This window comes from Lactuca saligna, chromosome 7 (assembly GCF_052625555.1).
Source record: "Lactuca saligna cultivar CGN05327 chromosome 7, ASM5262555v1, whole genome shotgun sequence".
Classification (NCBI taxonomy): domain Eukaryota; kingdom Viridiplantae; phylum Streptophyta; class Magnoliopsida; order Asterales; family Asteraceae; genus Lactuca; species Lactuca saligna.
In genome coordinates this window covers 48,082,107-48,097,173 of record NC_136423.1, presented here as the reverse complement: position 1 = coordinate 48,097,173, position 15,067 = coordinate 48,082,107, and the positions used below count along the sequence as shown (strand labels likewise).

At 25.5% G+C, this 15,067-nt stretch overlaps 1 protein-coding gene across 3 annotated transcripts; it reads left to right on the top strand.

The window, feature by feature from the left end:
- The first annotated feature begins 2,749 nt into the window (after positions 1-2,749).
- On the top strand, positions 2,750-13,427 carry LOC145005049 (axial regulator YABBY 5-like). Of its 3 annotated transcripts, none has more exons than XM_078964093.1 (7): positions 2,750-2,945; positions 3,981-4,142; positions 6,649-6,781; positions 7,884-7,932; positions 9,653-9,728; positions 11,137-11,208; positions 13,329-13,427. In XM_078964093.1, the coding sequence occupies exons 1-7, from the start codon at positions 2,844-2,846 to the stop codon at positions 13,365-13,367; spliced, it is 633 nt and encodes a 210-aa protein (XP_078820219.1). In that variant the 5' UTR covers positions 2,750-2,843; the 3' UTR covers positions 13,368-13,427. The 3 variants fall into 3 exon arrangements, with proteins under 3 accessions (XP_078820219.1, XP_078820221.1, XP_078820220.1); XM_078964095.1 differs by lacking the exon at positions 2,750-2,945 and adding an exon at positions 3,406-3,486; XM_078964094.1 differs by lacking the exon at positions 2,750-2,945 and adding an exon at positions 3,493-3,631.
- Positions 13,428-15,067: the final 1,640 nt, after the last annotated feature.

Below are 15,067 nucleotides of genomic sequence, written 5' to 3'. Positions count from 1 at the left end.
TTGCTTCGGCAACTACCTTTTAAAAAAATTGGAATTGTTGTCACTATTAATATGTGAAAAGAGATCTCAAATATTTTATATGTTTGACTCGTCAATGTCCTCAAAACATATTCTTTAAATTATTATGTTATTTCCTTATCGTAACTTGTATATACATATTATTTTACCTTATGCGATTGTAACCGATCGTTTGCAGATTTGTTTAACTTATTTGATTACAACACGTCTTCATTAGACTGCTTTTAGAACATGTTAGGTTAAAAGCACATTTTAGCGTAGATTTCTTAACAACTGATTTGACTTGTGTACTTGGGTACATGGATTCGAGCGTAATAGCTCTTTCAACCCGTATTTAGTTTTATTTAATTAACCAAGTTTCTTTAAGATGCGGACCATCTGTAAAACATTGTTGGGACATGTTAACGTAAAACATAGATAATCGATGTTTTCGTGAACGCGATCACATGGGTGAATTTCCACATTACTATATATAGACATTGTCAAGTCTCTATCATTGGAGAATCATAAAAGCTTAGCCCACTTTTAGAATTTGGAGCCATTTTGGTACAATAAACTACATAAATATAGAATATATTGCACTGTATAAATTCAACAAACAAAATGAACAATACACATATCTCATAAAATCGTGGTGTGATGGATACAGTCTTATCTCTACCGAGCTATTTGTAAAGGAAAATACAATAAGAGTAGCGGTGTAAACGAGCCGAATCGAGCCGAATACTACCAAGCTCGAAACTCGGCTCGACTAAAATACTCGAGCTCGAAACTCGGCTCGAACTCGACTCGAGCCTTGATTTTAAGTTCGAGCTCGAGCTCGTAAAATACTCGACAGTCTCAAGCTCGGCTCGGCTTGGCTTGATTAAAATTTAAAAAAAAAATCAAAATCACTAAATTGAGTATGAAATATTAAACATTCCACAGGTAAATTTCCAAATGATCAAAAAAACCACTTTTAATTACCGAATATCAATATAATATCCACCATATATGTCATAAATGAATAATTATAAAGAAATGATATATATCTTATAAATGAACAATTATAAAGAAATGACATATATGTAAATTATACTAAGCTCGACTAACCTTGCGAGCCTTACGAGCTAAGTATTTTTGTACTCGAACTCGACTCGATAAGGTACTCGAGTAGCTCTAGCTCGAGCCCGGCTCGATTAAGGTCGAGTCGATTTCGAGTATTTTCCGAGTTGGTCTCGAGTTTCTCGCGAGTTGGCTTGTCTCACCTACACCCCAAAATAAGAGAATAAAAAGATTGTAAAGCATTCTCCTTAATAAATAAAGAACTTTTTTCCACATGCCATCTTCTCCTTCATTTGGACACATAACATTTTCTAGAATTTTTTAATTTTTTATTTTCCACTTGTCATTTTATTGTATTTTTCATTTTATTAAATTAAAATTTCATATTTAATATGTATGTTAATATATATATATATATATATATATATATATATATATATATATATATATATATATATATATATAAAAGATATTTATTAAAAATTGTTTATATATGTAATGTATTCAATACATTAAAGCCTCATTAATTTTAATAATTCAAATTTTTTTTCATTTTTCTTATAAATTCAAACTTTTTAAATTGTTAAAATTTTATATTTAATTTTTTAAATAAACTTATTTAATAATTTAGTTAATTATAAAATACTAAAACTAGAGAAAACTAATAGTAAAGATCGCATATTACAACATAATATTGATCTATTCAATTAGATCAAGATGGTAATTGATTCATAATCCAGTTTTCCTAATTCTGTGGATACTGTTCATATTAGGTCCATTTTACGACCATAATTATTTTTTAGCACGTGTATATATATATATATATATATATATATATATATATATATATATATATATATATATATATATATATATATATATATATATATATATATATATATATATATATATATATATATTGTTTGGTATGTACAAAACATACTGAGAAAAACAATATATTCTAGAAATGAAGGTTCTTATCACTTGTCATACTTTTATTTAATTTGTCAAATGTTATTTTGTAGTTATTTTGAATTAATTTTTTTTCCACGTGCTATTTTATAGGTTTTATATTTTTTTAAATTTCACATAATATTTTAATGTAATAATTACTATAAATATAGTAATAAATGGATATCATTGTAATTATTGAATTTATCTTTTAATTTTAAAATTCTCAAAATTAAAACTCATTAGTTTTTTTGTTTACTTATTTAAATTTAAAAGATAAAAAAATATTTTCATTATAATAATTTATTATTTTTCTTATTTTCTTATAAATTTAAAGTTCTTAAATATTTAGATCTTTGTATTTTTTTTTAAATTAACTCTAATACATGAGTCTCACAACTAATTTGAATTTATATGATACATCTATAATACATTAATAATATAATTGTTCAACAAAGTTATATGTAACTTATAAGTTTTTATATATGCATAAATATACTAGCTTAGCCCTACGAAATTAAAAGAGAATTAGGAGAATATCTTTCATGACTTTCATCCGTGAATGAGCGTTCACACTTTGTGTTCTTTCAATGTATTCTAAACAAATTTTTTTTATTATATTACAACTAAAATAACAGTTTATTTTATTTTATTTATTAATTAAGACATTATCTTTCTATTTTTCAACAGCTAAAAAATAATTTTTAATAAATAAACGCATTATCTTCTATATATAGAAAGAAGATAGAAAGTGCACCAAGTCTGTTCATGCCCTAACTTGAAGCAAACAAAACACACACAGACACAATCGTTCTCTATTGATCAAAGTTATGTCAAGCACCAGCAGCACCTGCACAGATGTAGCAGCGGCGGCAGCAGTTTCTGAGCAGCTTTGTTACATCCATTGCAACTTCTGCAATATTGTTCTCGCTGTACTCTCTCTCTCTCTCTCTCTCTCTCTCTCTCTCTCTCTCTCTCTCTCTCTCTCTCTCTCTCTCTCTCTCTCTCTCTCTCTCTCTCTCTCTCTCTCTCTCTCTCTCTCTCTCTTGATGTATGCGTGTATATGTTTTGTGTATTCTTGAAGTATATGAACAAAAACAATGATGTGAGTCATTTGATTTAACAGTGGAGTTTTCTTTTTCCACTTTGAGAACTCAGAAACATACAGACTGATCAGAAGGTTAAGTCTCCATCGTTTAAGGCTTTTTTCTTGAATCTTTTTCTGTTAACAGTCAGACGAAGTATACATGACACACTGACGTTCACAGACACACAGAAACAAGGACTAGTTGCATGTACTGGGAGAAAAAAGTAAAAACCATTTTATTGTAACGCTTTGAGAGCATGTATATATTTTCTATATCTAAACCAACTCAATTGCCACAATTATAATAGAAAGAAAGGGGTCCTCTAACCCCAAACTGATCTTCTTGAATGCATGAGTTCCGAAGTTCTGTTCATTAGATGCAACTGGTAGCACTTTAATTTTCGCTTCTTTACTGAAAAAAGAAAGTAGGGTTTTGATGTTATTTCTTAGACTCTTCAACCCGACCCGAAAAACATAATATTACCATGATGGATTCACTTTGGTGATAGCTATCCCATGAATATTTACAAGGTGCAAAATTCCTTTCGTCCTTCTCTTTCTTTAAAAATATCGAAAACCCTAATTTGTTTTGGGATTTATAACTCAAAGAGAGATACGAGAGAGGCAATTAACTTAACGACTTTACCCAGTTGTAACTGAACTAGATACTAGACTACTAGCTAAGGAATCCCTAAGTTATCTGTATTAAATTCTTGAATTGTTAGTTCGTGATAATAGAATGGTATATACGTATGCTTGTATGAATGTTGGAACCCTAGTTTTCTCTAACTTCTATAGTAACCAAACCTAATAATATTTGTTGTTTTTTAGTCGTTTCTAAAATGCGTAATGATGATTTTGGAAAAAAAAAATGGTTCAGGTGAGTGTTCCATGCAGCAGCTTGTATGATACAGTGACAGTGAGATGTGGAAACTGCACAAATATGTGGCCAGTGAATGTGGGGATGGCTGCTGCTTTTCATCAATCTCTCTCAGCTGGTTCAACTTCCAGTTTCCAAGATTCATCTTCTTCTCATCATCAGGTGAGGGGCATAAACGTCTTTTCACATATGAATAATTCATTAACAAGAAAATTGATTGGCTTTTTTGGGGGGTTTGGATGTTTTGTCTCTAGGGTTATTGTCATAGCCCACTCCTTTGTATTTTAGTCATTAGGTTGGTTTTTGGTTATCTTTATCGAGGAAGGTAATGACATACCCTCTCTAGTAATTTATTTTCTATAAAGTCCATGTATTCATTTCCAGTTTCTTATCCCGTGCTCTTATTTTTCTTCTTTTCAGCAAAAATAAAACAAAAACCTATTAATGTTTTCTTTTAAAATCAATAAAAATGCAAAGAAACACACATTTTTCACTTAATTTCATAAGCGTTTCTTGAAGGTTTCTTATGTTTTATTCTCATTAAGAACTTTTTAACATTTTTGTTTTCCCCAAACTATTATATAAAAGGGTAACAAACTTTGTTGTTGTTGCCTGCCTGCCTGTATTGTTGTTGTTTTTTTTTTTCACTAAACACAATTTATTTAAAAAAAAATGCTATTAGAAGGTAAGCATGTAATTAAAGATCTATAAAACAAAGTCGTATTCAATTATTTTAACAGTATTTTGTAAATAAAAATTAATAATTTGTAACCTATTTAATATTATATTTTTATGACAATAGTGTTTTGCAAAAGCAAAAAAATGTTTATTCATTTATGACCTGAACCCATTCTTTTATTGTACTTAAATTCAAGCATATGATCCATTAATTGAATTACCGCTAGATAGGAAAAATTTATAAAAACTATACAAAATTGTTATTCAATTTTGTTGTATCCATGTATTATCAACCAACTAGTGTATAATAAAATCATTAAAAGTTACCTTTTATTAAAAAAATATTGTTATATTACCAGTAATGTAATAATAGTAATAATAGATTATCAACAATTAAACTTTTTTTTTGGTACATAAAAAAATACATATTATTACATAAAAATGGATTCCCTACCACCCTTTGCGGCTCCCCGATATTACGATGTTTGGGGAGGCTCTCATCTTGGACAGTAAATGATAATAAACAATTTGTTTTAGGATTGCATCGCACTCTTTTCTCCTAGTAACCCATGGACCGCACCCTTTAAGATTTGAGCTTCTGACCTCCCGTATTTGGTGTCCAAAGCTTACCCGATGAACCACCAAGATGATCTGTAATAATATAACATATATATATATATATATATATATATATATATATATATATATATATATATATATATATATATATTAAACATATTAATCATATCTTCAATTTTAAGAGATATAAGATAGAAAGTTTTTGGTACAAATCAATTATGTATAACCAAATCATTAATATTTGTCAAAAATTTTGAAGATCCGAATTAAGGTTATTAAAATTTAATTTGAACAAAATGACAATTTTCATATATTAAATTCATCTATATATATTATTTTACACTTATTAAAATAGATATTGATAATAATTTATTTACATCAAATATATAAGCAGAAAATATTAATGTAAGTTGAAAACATAAATATTGTAATTAAAAAAAAAGCAATTTTTTATTACAAAATAACTAGTAATAAAATTTAATAAATATTTTCTCGTAAAAAACTATTCGTCAAAAGAGCTATTTATCGTCTTTGCTTTGCGCGGACATACATTTAATATGTGTGTGTTTATATATATATATATATATATATATATATATATATATATATATATATATATATATATATATATATATATATATATATATATATATATATATATATATATTTGAACATTTGAAAACCATATATTGGTAAAGTAGTATTTATTATTACATTTAAATGGCTGAATACATAAATACTAAATTATGCATTATTTTACTTATAGTTAATGTACAAGTCAAATCATGTAGTATAGGCACACCATAGTTGGAATAATTAAGTATTTATATATTTATAATAACGTATATTACATGACTGGACTATGGTTTTCAAAAGTAAATCATATAATTATAGTTATAGTTTAAAAAAAAAAAATACTTTATATGTATGTAATAATATGTATCTTTTGAATAGTTATATAAAATTTATGGTAAAATAGGTCAAAAAAAAGTTTAGTGGTAATAGATATACGCAATATGTTTAATAATATAATATGTAGATAATAAACAATAAAACAAAATTCGCATCAACAATCGTGTGGCATGTCTTGTGTCGGTTGACTTATTGTTACCGGTAACACAATGATATTTTCTAAATAAAATATAAAGTTAAATGATTATTGTTATATTTTGTTGGTAATATATGTACACAAGTCCAGTTGTATTTCTTTGTGCAATTCTTGGTTATGGTTCTAAGTCATTTTTCCCTTACTACTATAGAAATCATTTGAGTTTTTTTGCAACCCTTTATATCCTTTCACACACTCCTATCTGTGTCTTGCTTCCTTTTTAATTTACATTTCTTTATATCCACTTATTTACATTGTTTAAACAGTTATCAACCTTGAGTTTTGCATTTGTAATTATTTCAGCAAGAACTCAACCATATTGCCCCAAATTATCGGGTAGATTTGGGAATTTTATCTGACTATAACAAAAACTTGCCGATGACTATAAGGTCATGCCCCACTCAAGCTATCGGTACCCAAGAGACCAATAATCGTTGTGAGTTTATTTCTTGTATTCCATTTTTCTTATGTGATATATATATATATATATATATATATATATATATATATATATATATATATATATATATATATATATATATATATATATATATATATATATATATATATATATGACCAAATCTTTTTTTCAATTTCTATAGTTTATTATTTATTGAAAAAAAAATTTAAAATATCTAAATTCATATATTAATATTGTGAATGTAAAAAATATTTTTCGGAGTCACCGTGTGAATCCAGATTCACATTGTGAATTTGGCCTAAAAAAATCGAATTTGATTTTATTGGAAAAAGAATAGAAAGTTATGAATTTCTGTAGTAAGGTTTTTTTTTTTTTTTTTTTTTTTTTTTTTTTTTTTAATAAAAAACAAGTTCTAAAAGTTGAAAAAAAAAATTAGTTTCATGGTTCTCTATTGATCATCACCTTATATATATATATATATATATATATATATATATATATATATATATATATATATATATATATATATATATATATATATATATATATATATATATATATATATATATATATATATGGGAAAAGTGAATATACCCTTAAGGGTATATAAGTTTAGATACCCAAACTTACTATATTACGTCGTTTTGTGTCATATATACATTGTAATTGTTCAATGTTCTTATAATTCAACTTCTAACTTGATTTACTTCGAAATTTTTTATAAATTTCACATTTATTGTCCTCTTACATATTTTTCACTTTTAACTATAATATATATATTTTAGTAGTGTTTGACAAAAATTTGTGATGTAAGAGGAAGATAATGGTGAAATTTAGGAAATGTTTAAAGTAAATCAAATTAAGGGTTGAAGTTTAAAAACATTATAATGAATATATTAAACAAAACATTGTATTATAGTGGGTTTGGGTACCTAAGTTTATATACCCTTAAGGGTATATTCACTTTTCCATATATATATATATATATATATATATATATATATATATATATATATATATATATATATATATATATATACACACACGCATGCACAATATTGTCACATATTTTCTTCTAAAAAAAATTTAATGTTCACCGTTATTCATTTCTTTCCAGCTCAGGAGAAGAAGCAACGTGTTCCTTCGTTGTATAATCGCTTCATAAAGTAATGATCAAAACTCATATCCCTCTTAGAATACTTTCATATGTAGCAAAACAAAAGGTTATCATCGAATTTCGGAAAAAAAAAAAAAACTTTTGAAATGTCTCAAGTTGACAACAAATATATTTTATTCTTTTAAATGGTAATCAGCTCATGTTTTTTGTATACCTTGATATCTCAGGTTTAAAAGGTCGCTCTCTTTCTAATTATTTTGAACAAGAATTTAATTTTTTTTATGAATTTAAAAAATATATAACGAGTTGGTCATAAATTTATTTTTCTACAACTTTAAAATTATATTTTTTTACAATCTTATTTAAGATTTTTTTATAAGTATTTTTTAAATCTATCTATACTAAATTTGTAACTATGTATAAAAACATTTACTAACTATTATAGATATTTACTAACTTGTTTTTTTAATATTAAAGCATTTTAAACTTGGGCTATAAATTTTTAACTGTTTTTTACACTTTCATACAATTTTCATACAAATGCATTTAAATCAAATATTTTTAAATGTTTTAAACCTTTCTTACAACGTTTTTAATTTTTACTTTTATACTCTTATATAACCTTTTGTGTAACTTTCTTACACTTAGTAAATTTATAAACCTTTCTACAACATTTTTAGAATGTTTTATAACCTTTTATAAGTTTTTTTTTTTTTAATAATTTTATAACTATTAAAATACTTTCGTTAAAGATAAGTCGTATGAAAGTGTAAAGAAAAACACGATAGTAAAAAGTTTATAAACTTTTAATTAAAATGTATTAAAAAGTTTTAAATTTTTAAAACAATTTACCAAATATTCATGTATAAAAGTAGTTGTATTAAAATTTTATGATAGTGTAAAAAATTTAAAATGTTACAACTTAAGTTTAAACGTTGTATTAGAAATGTAAAATAAGTTTATTGTGTTTTTTTTATAAATAATTATAACAAGTATTAACTTTTTCACATAAATTTATAAAAATATGGTAAAAGAAATTAAAAAATATTAAGAAATTTTTTGAAAAAACTTGTTAAAAATCTTTAAAAAGTAGTAGAAAAACAAACGTGTAAATTAAACTAATTTCGTAAACATATTTAAAATCTATATATGGGAAAAAAGTCTAAAATTGGAAAGAGATAGTGTCTTATTCAACATGAGATATATAAGAAAATATAAATTGGTTATTTAAAGAAAATACATTCGTCAACTTAAAGACACTTAAAACAAATCAATTCAGTAATAATTGCAATACAAAACTACATCTTTCTCTACAATTTGAACGTGAAATATGTTGTTACTTATTTAAGTTGACAAGAACTATATTTCTTTTTTACATTGACAAGAATATTATATGCATATATACTTATCAAACTCGTACGAGTCGAATCATTTGAAAGCTAATGCGAGTCATACAGTGACTTAGTTTTGTTTCTGATTTGTAAAAAACATATGATTTAAAGTCTGACTCGAATTAAAACGATTTTATTCATGATTCGGTCAAGTAAAGTCACAAGTCAAGATTTTAAGATTTCAAGTTACGAGTCGACAATTATGATTATATGTCATACTATGTATTCATGTATAAATATATTGAAGTTACAAACTATTGACTTTCTAAAATAAAAAGAACAATGACTATTTTATAAAGAAAATGTAAATAGCTAAGAAAAAAATTTGCATTTTTATGTTCAATGTCTTGAACAAGTGAAATATTGTTGCAAATGCAGAGAAGAAATTCAAAGGATAAAAGCCAATAATCCAGATATCAGCCATAAAGAAGCTTTTAGTACTGCTGCTAAGAATGTAAGTATACGCATATTATCACTAAGTAATTCTATTTTGGAAAAAAAAAAAAAATCAAATCTATATGAGTTAGGCTATCCGGAGTCGTCACGCCGGAGAAAGGGTGTGATCTCAGTGCCATTACGCCATGAGAGAGAGAGAGAGAGAGAGAGAGAGTGGAGTGAATGAGCACGGTTCCAACCTTGCCAAATAACAATGATGTTGACGACACTCACCCATAATGTTGTTCACGCTGGACACATTTGCACCACACCCTTCGTGTGGTTTGTACTCCCATCCGATAGCCTTACATTGAATCTTTTATACCATAAAACGTCATAAAAAATGTACTATGTATTTGCAATTTTTAATTTTATATTTGGGCTAATTAGAATGGTTAATCAAATCCTCCAGATTTTCTAATAGGGTTCAGGTTATTTTTAGTTACTTAACTTTTGATTTTACATTCATTTGGTTATTTAATTCATTTTAAATTTTAAATAGTCATCAAACCTTTGGCTTTATGCTCATTTAGTCACCTAATTTTTGATTTGGTCACTTAATTTTTGGGTTTGTGATCATTTAATCACTTAACTTTTAAAATTATGCTCCTTTTTATAGCTTTATTTTAAAATTTTACTGACTGAATGAGCACAATTTTTAAAGTTAAGTGAATAAATGAGCATAAATCCAAAAGTTAAATGACCAAGCCAAAAGTTAGATAACTAAATGAGCACAAAAGCCAAAATTTAGATGACATTTTAAAACTTAAAAAAATTAAATAACCAAATGATCACAAAATCAAAAGTTAAATGAACAAAAATGAACTAAATCCTTTCTAGTATTAAATTGCAATTAATTTTCCTTTTTAGTTGTCCCTTAAAAGGATTCAGATTTTACTTAAAATCTTTATTGAGAAATTAAATATCCTTTTAAATTTTATTCTTATCTATCATCATACCCATATTATAGTAACAATTGGATTAAAATATTATTAATTGTAATAAATGTGACATATATTATCATAATTAAATATAAATACATTAATTATAAGGAATATTACAATAATTAAATGTGAAATGTATTAATAATTTACATAATAAATATATTTTGCATTTAATTATAGTAATATTTTTCATTATTAATACTTTTTATACATGTCATTAACACACAGATTAGAAAATCTCATTAAAAAATAGAAGGTATCTAATTTCACAATAATTCATGGAAAATATATATGGATGTCACGTATATCTATGTTGTTTGTTTTGTGGATTTAGATTTTAGTTACAAAAAAATATTTATGGAAAATATATGAGTTCCAGTTTCTATTAATTTCTATGTTGTTTCTTTTGAGAATACATGTAAAGTACTAAGTGGATTTAATGACACAAATTCTCTTATGACATTACACGATTTATGTATGCAGTGGGCACATTTCCCTCATATTCATTTTGGGTTGATGTTGGAGAATAACCACCACCAAGCTAACCTTGATGAGGTATGTTAATTTTTTGCTTTAATTCCGCGAATTAATCAAATAATTATATTTTCAATGGCATGAAAAACAGATAAGTTTTCTATTTAATTACAAGTCATTTCGCTTTATGAAACATAACGACTACGACATTGAAGATCAGATTAGTTTTGCATTATATTTTCAGTTTTTCTTGAGGAGACAGACAAAAATTAAGTAGCTTTTTGGGGGAAAAAAATATCGCTTAATAGTTTATTTATGTGCACTTAATATTAATAATGGTAGAAAAAACTGCAAGTTCTCAAATATAACTGAAAGGTCGCTATATATTATTATAATTATCGTTTGAGAAGGAGTATAGGATAAATTACACGAAAAACAAAATGTATATTGAAATTTTATGTTTCATTGAAAAAAAAAAAAGTATATATATATATATATATATATATATATATATATATATATATATATATATATATATATATATATATATATATATATATATATATATATATATATATATATATATATATATATATATATATATATATATATATAACTACTTCCATCGTAATTTCATTAGGGACCGACTTTTATAAGTATATTTCTGGTCGATCCAAAACTATTCAAAGAATCTAAATATAGTTCTTTAATGCATCGTTCGATATATTTCATGGTTCAAGAAAGAATTAGCTTGCAAAATAAAAGTTCATTTTTTTATAAAAATGCAAAATTTTTATTAAGCATTATAGAATTAAAGCAAAAATTTTATTTTATTGAAACTCAAACATAATAATTTCATTGTGTAAGAAACAATTAGCATACATACTAAATAGTAGTTCAAACTTTATTTATAAAAAATAACAAAACTTTCTTTCACCATTACAGAAGCAAAGATTTTGTTTTAATGCAACTCGAACATCATTAAATTATATATATATATATATATATATATATATATATATATATATATATATATATATATATATATATATATATATATATATATATAGAGAGAGAGAGAGAGAGAGAAGTGAATATACCCTTAAGGGTATATAAGTTTAGCTATCCAAACTCACAATACTATGTTGTTTTGTATCATATGTGTACATTATAATTGTTCAATGTTCTTATAATTCAACTTCTAACTTGATTTACTTCTAAGATTTTTATAAATTTCATATTTATCTTCCTCTTACATAATTTTCATTTTAAACTCTAATATACATAGCCTAATAGGTGTTCGGCAAAAAGAAGTGATATAAGAGGAAAACAATAGTGAAATTTCGAAAATCTTCAAAGTAAATCAAGTTAAGGTTGAAGTTTAATAACATTATAATGAATATATCAAACAAAACAACTAATTATAGTGAGTTTGGGTACCTAAGCTTATATACACTTAAGAGTATATTCACTTTTCCCATATATATATATATATATATATATATATATATATATATATATATATATATATATATATATATATATATATATAGGGTTAGGTTCATTTGAGACCACCTATATTTTGTGAGACCGTGAGACGCATTTTTTTATTTTTTATTATTTTTTTTAGTTAATTCATGTTCCGAAAATAATATTTAAAAAAAGAATTTTTTGATTTTTCCATTTATTTTGCATTTTAAAATTATTTTTAGAATATGTACAATGTAATATTCTATTTAGAATATTTCACATATTTTTCAAAAAATATAGAATTTTTTTTATTTTTTTTTATTTTTTTAGTTAATTCAAGTTCCGAAAATAATATTTAAAAAAAGAATTTTTAGATTTTTCCATTTATTTTGCATTTTAAAATTATTTTTTAAAATATGTCAGTGTAATATTCTATTTACAATATTTCACGTATTTTTAAAAAAAAAACAGAATTTTTTTTATTTTTTTTAGTTAATTCAAGTTCCGAAAATAATATTTAAAAAAAGAATTTTTGGATTTTTCCATTTATTTTGCATTTTAAAATTATTTTTAGATTTGGTCTCACGGTCTCACAAAATTAGAATGGTCTCAAATGAACCTGAACCTATATATATATATATATATATATATATATATATATATATATATATATATATATATATATATATATATATATATATAACTTATCATCTTTACTTCTTATATTACAGAATCGTGGGCTTCATCATCCAACAAATGATAAATCTTAATTTGGAAGATTATCAATATGCAAATGATAAATCTTCATCATCCAATATATATATATATATATATATATATATATATATATATATATATATATATATATATATATATATATATATATATATATATATATATATATATATATATATATATATATATATATATATATATATATATAGTGCATGTGTTATGTATTTTGGTGAGTAGTATGAATGATGATGTGGGTGATTTGTCTATGTATTCTATCTAATCTAATTATATATTTAAGCTAGGGTTTCATTTCTCTAAAAGTGTAAAAGATCGTAGAAGAAGAATATCTCTACTTTTTATCATAGATTTTATTTTATTATACATATATTTTTAACAAAACCGACTTTATTGAAAATGTTAGCGAGGCTCTAAAAGTAAACAACTTAGATTGTGTTACAATTCAGTTCGGGATGATTGTACTAAACACGATATCCCATATTAAGTTTTTAGTATCTTTTACTCTACTCCTAATCCAAAGTAATGACGAGAGTTGTACATCACAAACAATAGATTTGCAATTCTTGACTTTGCAATTAAACAGCATAGATTTTATTAATTGAAAATACCCACTAGGTAGCAGTGAGCTTATTGAAAGAACATGTAGTCAGCACCCAAGAACCGAGAATTTGAAAGAGAAATAAGGCTAAACATGGCCCTCCTTCACCAGCTTCAGCATAAAACGTAAAACAAACTACACCAAGCCTAAAGTAGACAGTAGAGATGATCGGGATACGTCTACCAACATAAGATAAAACAATATTGAAGCATTAGACAACCACTCACTCCATACCTCCTTTGTCATTTTCTTTTTTAGAAACAGCAAATATATATTAAAATAAAAAGAAAGGGCACCCATATAGCAAGAAGCTACAACGAGGCCAAAGTACAAGAAACAGAAGGAACAAAAGAAAAATACAAGTTCATGAAAATGTTAAGATACAAGTTGACTAAAAGGCAAGGCACACCATTCAACCCAAATTCCACAGCCACCGTTGTCTCTATGCTTGCACCATGTGAATGACAGTAAGATTGTGCTGTTTAGAATAATCACAGGTGATGAGCAGGTGTTTGACTGATTCAATTTCTTTGTCACATAAAGCGCATAATGAACTGGAAATGTTTACTCCCCTTTTAGCTAGAGTTTCAATTCAGCCACTGGAATTCTTCATAGCACATCCCTCCAAATGAAACAACACACTTTCAATGGGATTGTCTTTGGCCACTCGATTGTCACCCCTTTGTGTGACATCATTTTTTACTCCAATAGCTTTCTCATTAAGTTCACCGTGTGTTCACCGCTAGGATTAAGATTGAACCTGAATCCAAATTTGGATTTTTTTCGGCAGTATTCAGATTCCCAATATCGATGTAAAGCTGCCACAATTCATTCAATTTTTCAGGACCTGTTGGTTCGGATCTCGGATCTCCACATCCCTGAGAATCCATTTATGGAAAGTCTATCACCCAATAAACTATTTTTAACTCTTTCAAGTCTCTCTGGAACAAAATCTTGACTTCCGACCTAGGTATATATGAGGGCAAAAATTCCAGTCTATTTGAAACAATTCTATAGACCTAACTGGCTTAGCAATATTACTCCATACACCACTCGGGGTATTTTTACAAAAAACCGGTCTAATTTGACCCGCCTTCTGGGTCACGGTCCAACCGGTTG